This window comes from Dermochelys coriacea, chromosome 7 (assembly GCF_009764565.3).
Source record: "Dermochelys coriacea isolate rDerCor1 chromosome 7, rDerCor1.pri.v4, whole genome shotgun sequence".
Taxonomy (NCBI): domain Eukaryota; kingdom Metazoa; phylum Chordata; order Testudines; family Dermochelyidae; genus Dermochelys; species Dermochelys coriacea.
The window spans coordinates 115,627,804-115,648,118 of NC_050074.1; the positions used below are offsets into that span (position 1 = coordinate 115,627,804).

General features: G+C 39.5%; 1 protein-coding gene across 50 annotated transcripts in view; it reads right to left on the reverse strand.

Moving 5' to 3' along the window:
* The window catches only part of TCF7L2 (transcription factor 7 like 2), a 206,020-nt gene that overhangs the window by 21,723 nt on the left and 163,982 nt on the right, over positions 1-20,315 (reverse strand). For 37 of the 50 annotated variants that reach the window (XM_043518350.1, XM_043518323.1, XM_043518324.1 and 34 more), the window contains 3 exons: positions 9,069-9,201; positions 6,622-6,724; positions 3,696-3,782 (listed from right to left, as the gene is read on the reverse strand). In XM_043518350.1, the coding sequence (XP_043374285.1) occupies positions 3,696-3,782; positions 6,622-6,724; positions 9,069-9,201 (323 nt within the window). Of the gene's footprint in view, positions 1-3,695; positions 3,783-6,621; positions 6,725-9,068; positions 9,202-18,559; positions 18,976-20,315 lie in introns of those variants that run through there. The other 13 variants (XM_038409223.2, XM_043518340.1, XM_043518316.1 and 10 more) reach the window with 3 other exon arrangements.

Here is a 20,315-nt window from a genome sequence, read left to right on the forward strand (position 1 = left end):
ACATATTGGGAGAAGTCCTGGTCCCACTGTAGTCAATGGCAAAATTTTCCATTGACTTCAGTGGAGCCAGGATTTCATCCATCATATTTTACATTTCAAAGATGTTGCAACCTCTGTCAACAGGCAACTACCACTGAATAATCATTTGCTGATAGGTAAACTTTAGTAGTGGCATTTGTCCAAGAGACATTTTGTGTTTGCCAGGAACTTCTATTTATTGTTTAATAGTGAGAATGGCTTCCGAGTTAATAAACTGCAGATACAAAGTTTAGCTGCATTATGGAAAGGAGAGTAAGCTGATGCTTGGTATTGCTAGTTTTTAGTTATGTTTTTGGCTTTCAAAGTATGATTCAAGGGTCTAATTCAAACCCAAAAGGTCAACAGAACCTTCCCATTGACTTCATTGGGTGAGATCCCAAGTCTGTTCAGTTATTTATTTATAATCGCATGGAAGTCAGAGCCGGGGAGTGCTAACTATGGAGTTGGCTTAATTCCAGCTTGGGTCATTACATTCTGCAAAACTAAATTTCCCCTGAAATTTGCATTACAAAAGATATTCTTCACTGCCACTGCATAACTGCTGTGTAGTGTTACAGTGCACTGTCAAATTATTGCCAGATTTCACTTCAGAGGTGGCTGCTTTTCAGTGGTGGGTATAGTGTTTACCCATCAGTTTGTTAAGTTAGTTACACTTTGCATTAAGGATAAATTTATAAATAGTTTATAATGTGGTAATAAAGGATCAATAGATAATCACGCTGCAGTTATTTAGTGTTTCCAATGTCTGGTTGGTGTTATAAGGACATTATTAGACAGTTATAAGCAATCCCTGGACACTAACAATTGATTAAACAATTATTAATAATTTATTAACCCTTCATAAACTATTTATAGTTGTGTCCTTAATTATTAAGTATGACTATTAAGATGGTAAAGACCCTTGGGAATATTCTGGGCAGAAAAGCACGAAAAACATGTAAGGTCAATATCACAGTGCAGGTAATTATGGGTACACTTTTTAAAACTGTTTTGAAAGAATGTGGACTAGGGTCTTCGGAGGGGTGGGTATGTAAGCCTGGGTGTGAGAGACAAAGAGACTGTGTGTGTGTGTGTGTGTGTTTGTGTGTGAGAGAGAGAGAGAGAGAGAGAGAAACTGGAATGTGCCACTGTTTTTACAGCCAGAGAGAGAGCACATAGTACATTTCAGACCTACTTCCATTACACATTCAAAACTCCTCTCCAGCACTGTGCCTACATACTGCAGAGTTTCCAGAACCGAGCAGAGTCATGACATGACATGCTTCTTGAAGAGCCTAGACACATGTGGGTGAGTTCATGATGGAATAGCAGCCTTTTTTCTGAACTACCTAGCTTTTGAGGGTAAACATTAGACTTGTTCACATTGCTCACCAATGGATGTGTGCAGGTGTGTTTCATATGAGCACTCACAGATGACATGGCATGTGAGAAAACATGCGCATAACTACACATTTTAAGGTGGTCTGTCCATAGGAATTGCCCATACTTGGTAAAATACAAAAGGAGTTTTTAGGCAGCAACAAAGAATAAATGTGTCTAAACGTACTGCTCGGTATCCATATGTGTGTCTGTGCACATATATGTAATATAAATACAGATAAAAAGAAAGATGGTGTGTGTGCGTGCAAACACCAACCGCCCCCTGCCCCCCACCCCACCCCAGTACACACACCTTTTCCTGAGAAATTCCTTTCTTCAGACAAGATTCCCATGAATTGCAATAAACATCCTAACAATTCTAAGCAGCTCATTATATACCCCTGTCTGCTTTTATGGCTCCAAGCCAGAATATAATGATGAGCCTTAACTTGTTAAGGACAACTAATTTTTTGTTCCTAGCTGTCTCAGGGGCTTCTCCCTTACTTACTCTCACTTTACTTCACTGTTGACATGTTTCTGTTAACTGGATGTCATCTGCCTGCCTTGATTTTATGCACAAGCAGTGGGATGCATTTTTCTGTGCAACAATTCTGCTTTGAGTTGCATTAGATTTGTCATTATTCTCTCATTTCCCCCTTGCACTTGTAACATTTCATCTATTCCTGCCTTATTTTTTGAGCCACGGTGCACCCACATTATGGTTTATACATGATCTTGCTCCCTTTGAAGCCGGCAGATTTCAGAGCCAGCCCTCGTCAGGAGAAGTGCCTGCTACCAATTTAGCAGGCTGAGGGCCCCGAGCTCCAACATCTCAATCTAAAGGGGGTCACAGGGTGGCACAAGCGAGTGTCAGCAAGTGCTGTTTAATTGCCAATCTAGGCTTCTCCATGGTGTTTAAAGTATAATGACCCATCACTTAATTCTGAGAAGTCCTGGCCCTGCTGCTGAATGGAATGAATATCAAAGGGTGTGCTAGAACAGGGCAAGGATCCTACATTCCCTATAACTGCCATAAGTATAATAGACCTGTACTTCTGTAGTCCCATTACCACAATAATGTATTTAATTTGCTGTATACTTTTTTTAACTAGCTACCTTTCATAAGGCCTGTCTTGGGAATACAGCATCCCCCAAAAGAAAGAAAGAAACTACCCTCACTAATAATAATTAAACTAAACCAAGTTCTACTTTGCCTCACCTCACACCTTCAAATCTTTTGTACACATTTTAAAGACTAAACAGGAATTGTCACTTAATTTGCAACTTTTCCTCAGCCCTGGATCTCTGTCTGCACTGGGCCTTTTTATACAAATTTAGGTTTTCAGGCATCTCTTTTTATTCACTGTATCAACAAGTGAACATTCTTTTATCAAGTTTATTCTTTATTCTCTAACACATACAGAGTGTTTCCCCACTCACTCTCCAGCCCTGGCTACAGGTTTCTGTTACTCAAGGTAGGAGTTACCATTCTCTACTCAAATCTTCCTCTGTACTCTAACCTGCATGTATTAACCAGAGATGTAGGCGAGCGGGAAGCGGGGGAAAGAGACGTGGAACCTTGCTATGTAATGCATGCTAATTTAATTATGTGCCATCATCAAAATGGATTAGTTGTTTCAGCCCATCAGGAAAGTCTAAACCTCCACCGATTTAATTAACCAGACTGAAAATCAGATGAACAGAAAATAAAACTATAATTAGGAGCAATTAGTGATTACTTAAACATAGTGCTGCCAACCAGTTTGTAAATAAAACTAGCAGCCCCTGGAAAATTAGCTGGAATTAATTGGAGATAGGGAGGGGGACAAATATATACTTCTAAAGCTTTAGAGGGTCAGGGAGGTGCTTTTATGTTGACTACTAGTGTTTTGAGCTCCGGAAAGGGAAAAAAGGACAATAACCTTTCTTCCAACTCAGCCTGAACAACAATAATACACCCACACCCTCCCCTTTCTTACACAGAGCACTGCTCTGGATGATAGCCACTGAGAAAGCAAAACGTGTCAGGACTTCTCTTTGCTTTTTCAACGTCATGGACTACCATATTTTTCAATTAGTCGGTTTTAAAAAACACAGCCCCCACCTGCCAAACCTTGATGTTCAGTGGCTGTGCTGTGACTCCCTTTCTCATCAGATGGGACAATTCCGTTTTTTGAAAACTGGAAATGACTGCAAATCCAGAAATGCATTTTCTAGATGAAACACACTTCTCTACAGAGAATGTTAAGAGGAGTTACATTTACCCTTGATTCAGGTCTTCAGTATTTTGAACTCACCTTGACATGGAAGCATTGACAGTCAAAGCTGTTGGGTAGGGATGCCGGAATCCCCCTGTTGTGATTGGGTAAACTGGTTGACCTTGCCTGGAAAGAAGAAGGGGAAAAAATAGTGAGAGAAAGAAAAAAGGGCTTAAAAAATCCCCCAACTTCTCTCTGCACAGTAAGCTTTATTCTCATTTGATCAGAACAAAAATCTTGGGGATTGTACAGCAAGGATCAAAGGAAAGAAACGCAGAACAATTTGAATGCCATAAATCTGATAGGAATGGCTAATTAAATTTTATAACCTCTGCTTATGTCAATAGAGACCCTCTCCCCAAGCTGAAACTAGGTGTTTTGTTGTAATAATTAAAGGCGAAGTCTCGCTTGCTTTAATGGAGCCATCACACTAATTGAGGGCTACACATCCAAAGGAAAACAATAATGAATGTAAATTATACCAAATAAAGTACAGTGAATCAAAGGACTTCAGTTGCGCTTTGGGCCTCTTTCGGTATTTAGATCTTGGTGAGAAAACATTAAATTAACAGAGCTTAATTTGTAGCCTTTTGTCAGATTAACAAGTGTTGACAAGAGTTACCGGGGGAGAGTCCCCAAGAAGTATTGTGGGTAACCAATAGACAATCACACCTCATTACAATAATTAAAAAATACAGCTACATGCAAAACAGCATCCTCATGAAAGACACACAACTTTTTCTGATTGAGATTTGTCTGTGCTGGCTAGTTCTTTTTATCTGTCCTTCAAATATATATCAGCTATGCTGGTAGGATACTTATTATGTTTTGCTTTTTAAGCATAACCCATTTGAGATAACCAGGCCAGTTTAGGATAGGTGGGTCCAGTAGCTAATTGTGACCACAAAAAAGGTAGAGAATTTAAAAATAAAAACCCTTATCTACCTTTGCTGGATGTTTGTATTATTGTTTAAACTAAAAAAAGGATTCGTTTTTTTAATGATGGGATTATTGGTATCAACCCACAAAAAAGGTCTCACAAAAAGAATGTAAAAATTGTGAGTAGATAAATAAATACAGCAGGGTAAATTGATGGTTTGGGTTGTAAGCCTCCTATCTGATATGCAAGTGAGTGTTTCCTCAAGCATTAGGAAACTGGCCACCAAATCCTGTGGTTATATGCACCTGCATATGGCAGACATGATCTAATTCCCAAAGGTGACACGTATGCCCACAAAATGCCAAGACACAATAAGGCTGCACTAGAAAGGAGGAAAAAAGGGACACCTGGCCACGGTTAAGAGATGAAGGCACTTTTATCCATTACTCCCTCACTTTAACTTTACAATTTTCGGTCACAAGCTGAGTGTATTTATTTTATATGTCAGGAGTCCAAAACACTCAGGTTATGCCTGAAAGCTATACAGGTTGGATATAAGCAAAAAAAAAAAAAGAGCCAGTGCATACAAGTGTGGGGCCTGCATCCTAAAGGTAAGCTGGTTTACCGAGCAAGAGAGAAATCGTCACGTACGTACAGGGATTCGGTTTAGATAGAGCAATGTCTTGGGTTTCTGTTTCTGCTAGAGCTATGCATTTCTGGTGAAATTCACCCTTTTGGACAGGGCTAGCACAAGGGTGAGCTTCAAACCCCTCCTCTTCCTAGTGTGAAGACCCCTTCATGTCCTGTAAGCACCAAGCACCATAACCCTGTGAGGAGGGGAAGTGTGTGAAACAACCTCTCATGTGGGTTTCTGAGGAGGGATCACTGAGGCCAGGTCATGTCAAGGTCTCCCTGAATTCACATATGCATATCCAGTGACCGGGACTCCCCATAGCTGGAATAGAGGCCATGAGAGGACTGCACTCCTCCCCCAATTCATGTCCTCAGGTCTAGGTATATGTATGAATTTTATGGTCCCCTACTCAGTTCCTTATATATATATATATATATTCCATTTCCTCAAGGACAGGTGAACTTCATCCTATGTGACTAGAGCAAATAACCTAGAGCATAATGCAGTACTCATATCCTTGGGCAACTCAGCCTGAGCTTCCCATTATCAATGAGGCCTGAAATATCCTTTATATGTGAATAAAATATCTTATGGTAATAAAAAATTATACTGTAATGCAAAGACCCCTTTCTTCCAGGACCTCAGTGCACTTTACAAACAATAATCAATTAAACTGCATAGAAGCCCTGTGGGGCAAGGAGGTATTATAAACCCATTTCAGAGATGACAACATAGAGGCAGCAGGTACCAATGACTCCCAGCATTTCATTTGAGGGACTCCCATTCCCTACAAGTTCTACATGTGCAAAAAATAATCAAATGGACATTCCCCATGGGGTGTTTTGTGGGTTTTTTTTTTTTGGTCCACCTTTAATCTAAACTAATTCACTTTTCTTGTCTTTAATAACAGTTCACTCCTAAGTTGCTACCTTTTCAACCAGGTGTCACCCATTTCGCCAGCCAACGTAAACTCTGCCCATCCCCACATGGAAAACAGGGACTCATAGCATAGAAGAGCAATGCAGTTGTAATTACAGAGTTACATTAATGGTGACATGATTTAAAAAAAAAAATGCACACCCCTGAAACCATCTTCAGCCACCACAAAATCAAACTCAGGGGACTGTGAAAAATGAGACATCCAGCAAAAATGTATTTATAAAGTTTTTTAATGGGGGGTGGGGCTATGAATTTATGCCTCACAGGCCATCGGTTGGTTAAAGACAACATGTGTAGCAATGCCCTAGTGCCCATGTTTGCTTAATAGCATATGACTTGGTATCAGAGCCCCAGGTTTATTTAATCTTTATTGAGCAGTTATCAATTCACCCACATCATAAAGTGGCAGCTGGCAAATACACTTATCTCAACACATATACACACTTATTTTTACATTAAAAATTATACATGTCAAAAAACCAAAATGGAAATAAAAAAATGGAACTCCTTACTGTGGTACTAACCATCCTAGCGGATGGGGGATTTGCCCTACAGTGCCCGGTGATAACGGATAATAAGGAGATATATCCGGAGGATGCGGAGGCCTTGGAATTCCTAGGGAAGAGGAAAGTGAAATGGCATAAATACTGGGTCAGGAAAGGAAATAAAAGGGGGTAGAAAAATCATATAGGTTTTTATGCCGTGGTTATGCTAGTGACTTTGGTTACTAGGTCCAAGAGTTGGCTCACTGCCTCAACCTCCACTTGCCAGAATGGGCCACTTTGTATTGTAAGTAAATGAGATTCATCAAAAGACAGGAGAGGTTTGATCCTTCCTACCCTGACACCAATCAAAGACCATTATTAATTATTTGTATTGCAATAGTCCTTACAGTTTCATCTGGACACAGACCGCACAGTGCTAGGTGCTGTACAGATAGAACAAAAAGATGCTCCCCTCCCACAATCATTCCGGATTTTTCTCTGAGAGGCCTGAAAGGATGGAGCCCTCAGCCACTCCCCTCCTTGTGCCCCATTCCGAGTAAACCTCCAAAATAAACCATATATTTCCAAGTGGTTCCCACTTTTGGGTGCGCATGAGGCATTTGGTTTTGTGTCTCCACTCTATCCTAAAATCTTGAAGGCGAGAAGACAAAGTCCTGATAGTGTTTGGTAAAAAGAAAAGGCGTGGGGATATTTTAGTCCTGTTGCTGTGCATATTCAGAGCTAAAGGAATTCAGCTCCAAATATAAGATCTGATCTTGCAACCCTTACCTTTGGAGTCAATGGGACTTCTTCAGGTAATGGTTATAGGACTGGGACCTTCAAATAGTATGGCAGAAGCAGAATTAAAACAGAAAGCATTAAAAGGAAGGGGCACTGCATTCATGGCTGAAAAGTATTTTTTTTAAATCACTCAGGAAGCGTTTAATCTCTAAATTAAATCTCCTTGTGTGACATTTTCATGCAGACACCGCTTTTTCTCCATTACAAAAACCAAACAGATTAACTGCGCTTTAACCATACAGTGAGCTATTTGCACACTTGAAAGAATGTTCACAGAAGAAAAGTAAACAGTCTACAGACGTTAATCATATGTTTTACAATAACCATTTAAAAGCTATTCCCTGTACTCCCATTATTTAAATGAGTGGTTGACTATGCCATTCACTTTACAGGGATGGCTTCTTTTAAGCCATGCAAAGTTAGCACTAAATACAATTTAAAGAAAGCCCCAGCTGCGGTGTGCAAAGCGAACAACAGCTAATAGTATACCAGTTCATCCACAGACTGGGGTTTAGATAATTTATCTGCATATGATAGGCCCAGCATAGAGCAAGTCTTTCAACAAACTCCGACATGTATTCACTGTTTCAAATTTGCCTTCTAATTAACTAGTAGGGATCTGGATTAACAAAAACAAAACACTGCCACTGAGAATTCTATGGAGCTTGGAAAAAGGAAGACTGACCCTACCAGTATCAGGACATGCAGTAAAACACCCATGGCTGGCCGGGGTCAGCTGACTCCAGCTCGTGTGGCTCAGGCTCTGAGACTATAAAATTGCAGTGTAGATGTTTGGGTTGAGGCTGGAGCCTGGGTCTGGGACCTTCCAGCCTTGTGGGGTCTCAGAGCCCAGGCTTCAGCCCGAGCCTGAATGTCTACACTGCAGTTTTATAGACCCACAGCCTACACTCTCTGGGCCCAAGTCAGCTGACATGGGCCAGCCGTGGGTGTTTAACTGGAGTATAGACAAATCCTATATGACTTCTCCGGGTCCTCATGTTAAACATAGACCCCTTTTTAAAGTTAGAATAACATGTAAATTCTATTCTGCTAAGACCAATAAATCTAGGTAGGGTTTTACATTGCTCTATATTCAAGAAGATTGTTCTTCAGGGTGAACTGAGAATTGGGTAGACTTACATTTGGGGGGAAAAGCTGCAAGTGTGCAGATGGAAATAAAGCAGCACGGGTGGAAGGATATTCAACACTATAAGAGAAAAATGGCTGAACCCCTGACACAGAAACAATGGGTTTGGGGGAATCAGAGAGATTCATTTTGAAACTGGCTGCGACCTACCATCTTTAAAATTCCAGCTGCAATTTTGTAAGTGCAGATCACAGAATGAACATGTTTAACTCCTTGGGTTGCTCCTGCAAATCAGGCAGAGATCTAACTATATATTATTTCCTTCACTTCTGCTGCACAGAAATACAGGCACAGATGACTGCAGGCCCAGTGTTCCATGTGCAGATTCCTGGGCCTTTTATGAAAACGTAGCCCAATAGGTTTATATCTGAAGCTTCACTAATTTAGGAGAGTGATTCAAAAGCAAATTGGATTCTCTCAGGGTATTTCACAACCGTTTGCCACTGCAGGATGGGAAATTCACCCCTCAAAACAAACAACATAGATGACTTCCTCCAACCCCCTCACAACGAGACTCCCCACCTACCTGTTTTTGGATCTACGTCGGCTGGTAAATGTGGAGGAGGGTTTCCTGGTGTGAAATGCTCATTGCTGTACGTGATAAGCGGCGTGAGAGGGTGTACATGGTGCGGGTGCTGCACAACTGGCACTTTGTTAGACTGTCAAAAGAAAAAGGGGATGTGGGGGAACACCCTTTGTTAACAATGCTGCACACTCATCCCCCCTAAAGCCTTGGGAATTATCTAAAGAAATGTATGTTGCCACAAGTTGTAATTTGATTCTTATGTTTTCCCTCATGTTTCTGACACAATTTTCTTCCCCCTTCCCCCATTCCTGTTCACAAGTAAGTGAGTAAGAATCTTTCTTTATTCTCTTTGACCCTTCGTGCTCCTTAATGGGGCAGTAGATTTTTTTTTTCTTATGACTCCTCACGCTTCACCTCTGTGATGCATGCAAGCTCTTCAGTGAGATGCTGATGGAGTCCCCCAGTTTAATTAGCAAGAGTCCCAAATGCTTAGTGACCTGAAGGTCTTTCCCCTCTCTCTCAGCTACCAGTCTACATTTTACAATTCTTTTATAAAGAGCCTGCATAAAAAATCCTTGTAATTTTGGAGTATTCCCTTCATCTGGCAGCACTAAACTGCCAGATGATCACCTGCGTATTTTATTCCTATTATAAGAGACCTGATTGATTATCAATTCAACAGATAGCACTAATAAGATTCTGGATACTAATAACTGGATACTGATGAACTGTGCTACCAAAACATGCAGATTTTCAAATAATGGCAAGAATGTAGATACAGACACTGAAATGAGAACTCATTGGGCCAAAACAAAAAAAAATCCCACCCCAAAAAGTCATGCAGATATCAGAGTTTTTTTGTTATGTTTTAATAACTGACAAAATTATTCTCTTTCTTTCTTTAGAAAGAAATACAGACAGAAAGAAAGAGCAGGTTGAACTGTAACTTACCCTTACAAGATCACAAAGAAAAAAATTAAGCTGAAACAAGTGAACTGCTGGACCATTACTGCAAGTAATCCAATTGCAAAAAACCCTATTCCCCACAGAGGATTTTCACTAAAATCCTACAACAGGGACATTTAACCAGATTAGGTACCAGCAAAGATAAAGAGGCTAGTATTAGATGATGAATGGATTAGAGTCAAGTTTCATTTTAGAATGTGTCTTCATTTCCTTTTATTACTTTAAGTAAGGAACAACTTGCATTAACATCAAGTAAAAGGAATCACATTAAAAGAAAGAAGTGATACTTCAGCAGCGCCCGCTAGCGCCACTACAGTTCAGGGTCTGTCAGCGTTTTCATTCTAAGCCCCACTCCTAAAGGGCACTAGAATTCAAAGGGCTGAAACCTGCCAGTACAAGTTGTCAAGCAGATATTTTTTTTCCCAGTGCTGTATTAAACAAAATATTACTTGAGCTCAGTCTGAATATTTTGGGCATCTCTTAAAAGCACATTTATTTTTATTTCCATCTTTTGTTAAAGGGTGATCATTTCTACAGCAGGAGGGGAAAAAAGCTACTGAATTTTGAAAAATACCACACATCTCAAATGCAGGTCTGACCTATCTTCTATTGGGGGCAGATTCAAATAATAGTTTTGTGAGCTATTTTCCCTAACTTTTGCTTTGTTTTTATTTTATTTTTTAATCTTTTCACACAATGGTCCCGGCCAAATAGTAGCTGAGTGACACAGATCATGGCTAGTATGTGAAATCCAATGCTGCCAATTACAGTGTATTGTGCTCACAAGATCATAGGTCATGTCATACAGACTTCAACGCTTGACCACAACAGTTACTCTAGATTTACGCCAGGGTGTCCAAGGGCTGGATTTGGCTCCTTATGTGAAAAAAGTCAATTGAACTATCCTAACAAAGTTCTGTGTTCTTAAGAGTGAACTATCCTAGGAAAGTTTGGCAATACTGAAAACTTTGGCAAGGGTTTCAAATAAGTCATATTAGGTATTGTTCAAAGAGACATACATTGTCCAAACTACCAAGCTTCTCCATGCAGCACCATGTGACATTCTGTGCAGAGCAACTGTCTAAAAACTACGGATCACCAAGAATTATAATTCCTGATAAGATGAAATCACTGGCCAAGAGATTTGTGAATCTTTATTGTTGGGTAACACATGGTGTGACTGGTAAGAGTGGCACAGAGAAGCAACTGGGAGGGCACTGCTAGACATCAGGTTGGAAAACCATTCAGCCAACCCAAGTATGCTAACAAAATAAGGTATGGCTTTTTCAGAAGGTTAATTTTTTGATAGAAACCATTAAACAACCCAAGCTGATTACCAGTAATTAAAAAAAAAAATACTGAGGAAACAACTTTGGAGGGTCAGACAAACTGACAAAAACAACAACATTTAGAATAACGTTGGCTTTGCATACTTATCAGCCCCTGTGGTGGCCTGGCTCTGACAGTGCATGTAAACTGTGTGAAACCACCACCCACTGCTCTGATGTTCCAAGAGCCCCTGCAACACCACTGCAAAATGGCGTGAGTCAAGCATGAAGAGACAAATTATCATTTTACTTAACGCCATGCCAACAAAGAAACGGAAGTCTGAGCCTGACCCTGCAAACCTTTCCTCAGGTGAATAGATTTCATTCATGCAATTGGGTCCCTCTGAAGTCAAAGGGACGACTCATGCAAGTATGGGTTTATAGGATCTGGGCCTTCGGCTCTTTCCAGCCCTGTGATCATGCTGGAGGAGGTGGGGGGCGAGGTGGAGAGGATTTGGGGAGGTTGGGGAAATCACAGTTGCATTTTAAACAAGGCAAAAAACCCCCAAAACTAATCAAGTTGGATCGGAACTGTATCACTACACTACAGCCAACCTAGATTTCTCTGCATTTGTATTATATTTAATATTCTGTATTTAGTAGATCAAAAAAGAAGGGGAAGGGGTCTTGCCTCAGTATGAAGAGAACCAATAATTTCCAAGAGGAAGGGATGAATGGTTTAGAAGAACTGCCAATTATTCATAAACCAAATAAACAAGCTAGTCTTTAAAGCAGCATTGCTGAACTATATTAAATAAGTGTCCTTGAAAAACAGCGCAAGACAGAATTACGTTGTGGGCAAGGGCAGGCTTAATGCTGAACTTGCTTCTCACGTTGAAGTCAATGGGAGCTTTGCCTGAGTCACAAGTGCCGTCCCTAACACTCCCCAATGGCTATAACAAGGTGTATCATAAAAGTTACAGATAGTAAAGACCTATTAGATCATTTTAGCCCATCCCCCTTGTGAATGCATGATGGCTCTCTGTAGTAGATTTTCTAATACTTTGCCCAAGATAGTTTAAGATACAAGATAAAAAACATTCTGAGAAAATGGAATTTCTTTTCTGGAAACAGCAACTTTAAACATCCCATTCATAGTATGACATGTGAAAAGCGGAGCTGCACCACTATATATAGATTAGCAACAATGTATGCAAAAGCAGAAAGAGAATCCCCCAAAATACACATCTATAGCATACCAAGGAACCTGATAGGAAGCCCCTTCTCCCCCATTCTTCTAAAGCAAGATATTTAGTGCTTTGGATTGAAGGGGGGGGGGGGAAGAGGACAAAAAATACAAATTACAACAAAAGTTTGTTTTTGTTTATTGGCTATGTCTGATACAGGAAAGATGAACAATTGGACCCATGTGGAATCAAATCTCTACAAAGGAATTTGATACTGTTTTGGAAATCATAACCAAAGATGACTCAAACCATAACTGAACCTTCAGTATTAAAAAGCAAAGCTGAATTGTGGACTGATATGGAGTGGGGAGACATGCAGGGTGTGGGGATGTTAAAATGAATGTGCATTAAATGCTGACAGATGCCCCCCCAAAAAAATCCGAATAATTTGGGTGAAACTTGCTGGCAATTGCGTGTGAAATCACTGTGCATTAGTTTTTGTTGCATGGTAATGACATTAAAATGAAAGAGCTATATATGTGTAGAACCGTCTGCTATGAAGGTAACGCATCCCTTCAATTAATATTTTCAATCTACTGAAGAAGCTAACATAAGCTGTATAATGATTAATAGCTCCTCAATCACTAAAAGCACCTAACCCTCTAATCCTTGCCTGCCTGAATGATAATGTAATAATCACACTTTGTTCATTTCATTGGAGATGCAAAAATAAAAACTTTTAATAGGAAGTTTCTGTTACTGCAATTCCTGTATATCAAGGCACAGTGTAACTCAGATGATAAAAACCTCTGTGTATATTCAAAGTAATGTTCACAAGAACACAGAGAAAAGTGTAGCACAGAAAACAGAAAATCTATTGTGCCAGGTTAATATGGCATCTGTAAAAATGGATACACAAAAAATACAAAAACACAGAAAATTCCTTAAGACACTAAGGAACTTGGAATGTAGCTGTTACATTGTTGATGCAGAAGCCTTTCTTGGCCTAACTAGCAAGCCAGGCACCCTAACCTTGAATCTCCCTTGTTTTCTTAGTCAATACTCTTAATTATACATTGAATAGCTAACGGTGAAGGGCAAAAGGGGCTTTTTGCAAGAAGCAAAGCTTAAAACCTTCTCATTCTATACACACAGTTCCTGTGACTACAGTGTGGGGAAAGACCCCCTTGGCTGACCCCTAACCTTTCAAGTGCTCTTAAAGCATCAAGTTCTGCTAACCTGCAGGAGATGTTCTGCCACCATCCTAGACACTGCTACCCACCCCCCAAACTGTTCATAATTTGGAACGTGGCAAGTTAAAGATTGATTAGGCACTTGTATCCAAGACCCCCCACCCTTCCTCCACTATGGGTAACCTAAGAGGAATGAAAGCTTGCCATTCACCTCTAAACCTATTAATCAACAGATAGTGAAAACAAATGGAGCTATAGCTCCGCCTGTCTTTTTTGCCATGTCCTCCTCTTCAATACTCCCCTATTGCTTTTCCTCTCTGCAGAAGAAAGATGGGGTCTGCAAGTAAGTGCCTTTATGAGCCTAGTACAATAAAACAAAAGCAACACAGAAGAGGGTTTGTCAGTCTTCTCTCCTCTCCAGGGTGGATGTAGAAGATCTACAGTGGTCTTGAATTATGAGGCGCTCCCAGGGACTGCTCTCTCTCTGCCAGCTAAGAGTACTTATTTGGGACCAGTTTACAACAAAAATAAGTGTATACCTTGTCTCCGTGTGTTTTACAGGTGCTGTTGTTATAGTTATGCTGATTGCAACCAGTAAAATATTAACAAAAGTTAACAGCTGCAGAGAGCCAGTTAAAGAGTAAAGAACTGTCTTTTCTAAAGGTTGATCTCTGATTGGTCTTACACAAGGGTGAATCTTTTTATCAGGAAACTAGGTCAACAGAGAAGTCTTAACAAACAGAAATATTCTCCCAGGATTTCAGTGTGCCCAGCAAGTCAGACCCCACCCGTAGACAACTGCTACTGCCTTCTTCACCATCCATCTTATTCAAAATGATCAAGTAACAGCTCTTGCTGGGCACTGTTAACTTTCACCAGGTAACACCAAACCCAAAGTGCCTTAACATCAATAACTCAGACTGATTTAAAACAAAACAAAACAAAACAAAACCCTAAACTAAGATTAAAAAAACACAGATGGAGAATTTCCTTTAGGAATAAAGATTTAAGTCAATTCTGCTTAAGGTACTAACTGGACTTGGAAGGTGGTTTTTTTTTTTTTTTTAAAGAATGCTTAGTCAGGTGTGAAAACATTTGCTCCTGAAATGTACTTCCCCTTGCCCCATTATAGCAAATACAGTGGCCTGAGCCCTTTCGCAGTTTTACATAGCTCATTTCTGCCTAAGGTCCTGCCCTAAGCTAACTGCCTATTGTAACAGAGGACAAGGCCGCTATTGATAACCAGAACTCTCCCCACTAAAAGAGTTCTCATTTTCTTCCTTCACACAAATGATGACAGAAGCATGGACAACCATGTGTAGGGACAATATCCCCCACAGACATTGCTTGACAAAACCCACTCCCGTAACAACCCCCCCCAAAAAAACCCCCACAAAAACTCTTGCACTTCTAACTGCTTCCTCTCTCTCTCTTTATTTCAATGGCTTCTTCGTGGCTGCAGAATTGTTCTAACAATGGCCTACCTGCTATAGAACAAACCAGCCAGCTTTCCAAAATCTGTCCTACCCTGAATTTCTCAAACAAGCAAAAGACAGCTTCCTGGCTTGTAATGCTCCGCAATTCACTTAAGAAAGTGAACCCTTTTTTCCTTTTGAAGTCCTCTCTGAGTTTTGAAGCATCACACGTTTGCTCACCCCTCCACACTCGACATTTAGGAAGATGCAGTGAAGGGAAGGGGGCCGGGGGGGTGGGGTGGAATCTTTAAGATGTGCAGGAAATTTCCACTTAAATTCACAAAAAGGAAACTGAACTGGTGACAATTACAAACTAACTAGTTTAAAAGAAAGGGAACAAGATCTTGCACGCCTACCTACTGCTTGTTACGTATTATGCAGAACAATTTAAAATATTAGTAAAGCCTTATTATTTATTAATTATTATTAAAAGAAGAACTGTAGAGCTGGTTATCAATTAAAGCTGGCCGGGATGCTAATTTTGCAGCAGTTTAAAAAAAAAAAAAAAGAGTAAAAAAATGATACTTGGGCTTTTAAAAGGTAAACAATGCTAGAGTTCTTGGGCCATGTGGCGTTACAGTAATACGGATCCGAACAGAAAAGTGCCTGTTCAGACAGAGTAGAACCTTTCGAGTTCTTTCAAAACCTGCTTCCTGTTAAGTTTATGAAAGTCAATTTTTGCCTCGCTCATTCCCAATTTTTAATCAATAAAAGAGTATGCTCTCGGTTGCATTTCTTCTACCAAATCTTTCCAACACTTGAACGAATCAGCCATCCCCCGTGTACGTGAGTTGTGGCCTACACAAATCCAGACTTCTCTTACCATTATTTTACCGCATCACAAAATTTTAACCAGTTAGGTGAACAAGAAGATTTCCAATATGAGCGCCACTGGCTACATGCTTGGTTTCCTGAAGTTTGAGGCACCTGGAAGGACCTTTAAACCACAGACCATTTTTCCCTGTCTTAGCATGAAAGAAAGAGGGTACACTGTTCCTTTCCCAACTTGGCAAATATCCTTCACCCACTTCAAACACCATCGTTGATTCCCGAAGAGACAGAATCCACTTTAACAGTGAGCAAAGAAAAAGAATAGCATAAGGGCCAGAACAGGAGGACATGTGAATCACAGAGACTAATGAAATTGAAACAGGCATAAGAGAAGAAAAACACAGATCCTAATTTAAGGATGAGAAGGGGAGAGAAAACAAATCTCTGGATTAGAATTCAGAAAAGGTGGGGAGGAGGTAGAAGTGACTGAAAAAATGGGTGATCATACAACTACCTTATCTCAATTTACTTAGCATGAATAACTTTTTACATAACAGTTCCAACAGTGCAGTGATTAAGCTTTTACCCACTGCATAGTACTGTGTCCCTGTAAATGCCACATCATACGGAGTTTCCCCTCTTACATATAAATCACACATATTTCAGCACTAAGCATATACTGCAGGAGAAATAACTACATTCATTTTGTACAGAGATCAGTTATGTGATCTAAAGCGACGGCCAGAATGTAGGTTTTATCTTAAAAAGCCCAGTAACTTTCTTAAAAATAAAAGGAAGGACATGTATATGTATCCTTATGCATTTTTGACTATTTCAGTAATACCAAAATGATTAAAGCATTAATGCTGATAAACATGGATTAAATAAACTGTGACGCCATATTTCTACCACATTTTTCAAAATACAGACTTCCCAGATTGTGATGTACTGCACTGTGGACAGCATTATTTAATGATAATATCTGACTGTGCCAAGTGACACAACTTCATCTTCAAAACACTTCCATTTTTAACTATGATCATTGCTCATGTGCTAAAAATTTTATGCAATGCAAGAAAACAATGGAGTCATAAAAATGGCCTGAAATTAAGCTCCAATCAATTATTTTTAAGACACTAAACCTTTACATAAATGTGTGTTGGGCCACACATGTTAGAATTTGAACACACTCTAAAATGTCGTAGCGGGAAAGAAATTAATTTATACAGAACGGTCAGGCCTTTTGCCCAAACCTCAATGAGAGCTTTCCCTAAAAATACAAGTCAAAAGGCTTTTTCACTCATCTCACAGAAATTGTGTTGTGAAAGAAGAAAGATATGAATAACTATCATTTTCACCACTGGAAGAGAATATACACCTTTACAACCCTTCACCACATCAAGACTTTGTAGAAGAAAAGGCAATAAATCCACTATCAAGGGAAAGTCATCAGCGCCTCTATTCTAAGGGCATAAAATAACTACCTCTTCCTAAAGATAATGACAATACAGCAGACAGGAAAAGAAAACTTCCTATCAAACTGGGCTGCTTTCTAAAAACATTAGCTGTATAATTTCTCTCTCTCCTATGTATAATTAAGGAGAATGTACGACTGGTTAAATTGGCTGGTGTACTTTTTATAATATATACTAATATGAGAAAACAACCGATGGAGTTCTTTTGGTTATGAATATAGAAACACTGCAGCAAGGCACATTCTACTCTGTATTAATTATAGTTCAATTTAAAAAAAAAGTTTTTTCTTTCATCACTGAGCAAAGAATCATTTCTATACGGACTCCCTAAAATGTGCATCTTACATGCCTGGGCTATGTTTTTGAAGAATCCTTTCCTATAAAATTTAAAAGCTTTTTACAAAGTACAACAAAAACAAGGGATTAAAAACCACTAGACAAATATTTGTAATGATTTCCAAAGAAACTTAGGCTCATTCTTATACTTCAAGTGTTGAATCATGTCATTTCCAAAAATCCTAATTGTTATACACCCGCCAGGCTTCAAATCAACCTTTTCCCTTAAAAACAAAGAATTTTCACATTCAGGGTTCTCAGTAAAAGAAATAACAGGACTGAATTCTTGAAAGCTTTGAACTAAAAACACGAAAAAAATTTAAATGAAAGATATAGGGTGAAGTCATATTTATTACGCGTATGAATATGTTACTGCCTGTATAATATACACATAATACACTCGTACTTTCCCCTTGTTGTTAAACATTGTTCAATAGCTATAACATACACCCCCTTCCCAAAAAAGGAGAAAAGGAATTTTCTCCCTTTCCAAAACACAAAACAAAAACAAGGGGGGGGGGGGGGAACAACCCTCAAACCATCTTTGGATTATTGCACAGCTTTGTATGTGGACAGAGTCTTGCTTCACATTGTTTTGCAACTATTACAGCATTAAAAAGCATCACTGAAAAGTCATGCTACCACCACCCCTTTAAAAAATACTCACTGTAAAAAAAGCATGTAACAAAGGTCACAGCTTGAAATGCCTGCTTTATCTTTTTTTCCCCCTTGCATGGATCAGAATAAAAAAAGAAGAGTCACATAAGAAGATCAGTGGTCAAGACTGAAAAGCGCGCACACGCGAAAAAGTGCTACTCACCCAACAATTCAAATTGAGATGCCAGCAGCCGAACTGCTGGAATAGAGAGAACCCAGAGGCAAGCGCTCCTCCTTTACCACTCAAATCTTCCATTCCCACTAAAATTGCATCCCGCGAGTACATAACAGCTTTGTCTTTTCTTCTCTTAACCTCAAAAACTTTTTTCTTCAATGTCTAGATGCCAATTGTGCTGGCTTTGTATTATTTTCGTTGCAGCTTTTCTCTCTCTCTTTTTCCTTTCCCTCCCCCCACCCTTTCACTTAAAGTACTGGAAAAGCTGTCTTAAAAGATCAAGATGTCTCCAGTTTTTTGGCCTGGTGCTTTCTGAATGCTCAAAATCCACTGTCATGTTGGCTGCAAAAAGTGTCTTATTTCTAAATTGTCAGCTGTGGATATCAAAATTTAGAAAAACCTCCTCTATTTTCTAATATACCACTTCACCATCCTGTCAGGGAGGGGGGTTGTGGAGGGGAAGACTCATTTTCCTGCTCAGGTATGCCTGCTAAGGACAGCTAAAACAGCAGTTACCTTCGAAATCAATGATAATGCTACTACAGCTCAGGTTGTACAGGTACCACTAAGTGAAGCGAGGAAACAACAGGCCGGTTGTGAGGGAGCATGATCAGCTAAGTGTAGCAAGCAGTCACTTTATCTGCAAGATTGTCATCTCCCTCAAAACAAATTTCTTGGGGAGAGAGCTATGAAATAAAAAGTATATTTTCTTGTCACTGTAACACAAAAGTGACACTTTATAGGTCCTTGCCATTAGCTCTGGTTCCCCTCCCCCCCACCCCGGCTCCTTCATTGCAGTGTTAGAGATTTTTTTTTTAAACTGACCCCCACTGTAGAAGACAAATGCAAGAAGAGCTTTCCGTATCGCTGGAGTTTCAGCGTCTAAAGAAGTTCACCACAGCTATTGTATTTTCGCAAGCTGTCCCTGAGCAAAGACCAAAAGGATTCCCATATATCATCAATGAAATGAACAACGGTGACAGTCTCCTTACATCTTGTAAATTTGCCAAGTAGACTATTATTGCCAGATACATAGTTACCTGAGATAGATAGCTATAAGGGCTGTATTCTAAATTTGAGCTGAGTAGCAAGTGCAATCCACAGTGGCCAGTTCACCAACAGTAATTTCTGACCATTTCATATTTTTTTATGTTGTATTGAAGTTTAACCACTCTGCAAGCAAATGCCATAAAGGAGATATAACCACCAGCAATTACAAAACCATCACCCACTATCCTTAGTGAATGAGTTTGTTAATGAAGAAAGACACTGCACATATTGAAAGCGACCATCATCATGCGGGATTTACACCTTTGGAGTGAACATGAAGAAAGAAGAGTTGAAAACATTTATTTCCCTATATATAGTAGGATGATTCACACAAAGTTTACTTTTTATTTTTATTTTTTTAAATTAAGAAACTGTTTCATGCAGCGACACCTTGAATAGCTCCAGGTTTATTTTTGTGATGTATGTTTTTAAGCAGTGGCTTAATGAATACGGATTAAAAAAAACCACCACCAAAAAATCCAACACAGAGAATTTGAGGGAATATAATCAACAGAGAGAGAATTCTAACAATTTTCTTTTCTTACTACCACCCATTCCCCCTCTTCTAGACTTATCTGGCCTTCCCGTACAAAGTGTCAGCCAGCAATCTTTAAGGGCCTTAATACCAAAACAAAACCCCGCGATTTCCCTTTACATGGCAATAACAAAAGCAACGAGACTCCAGTTTGACAAG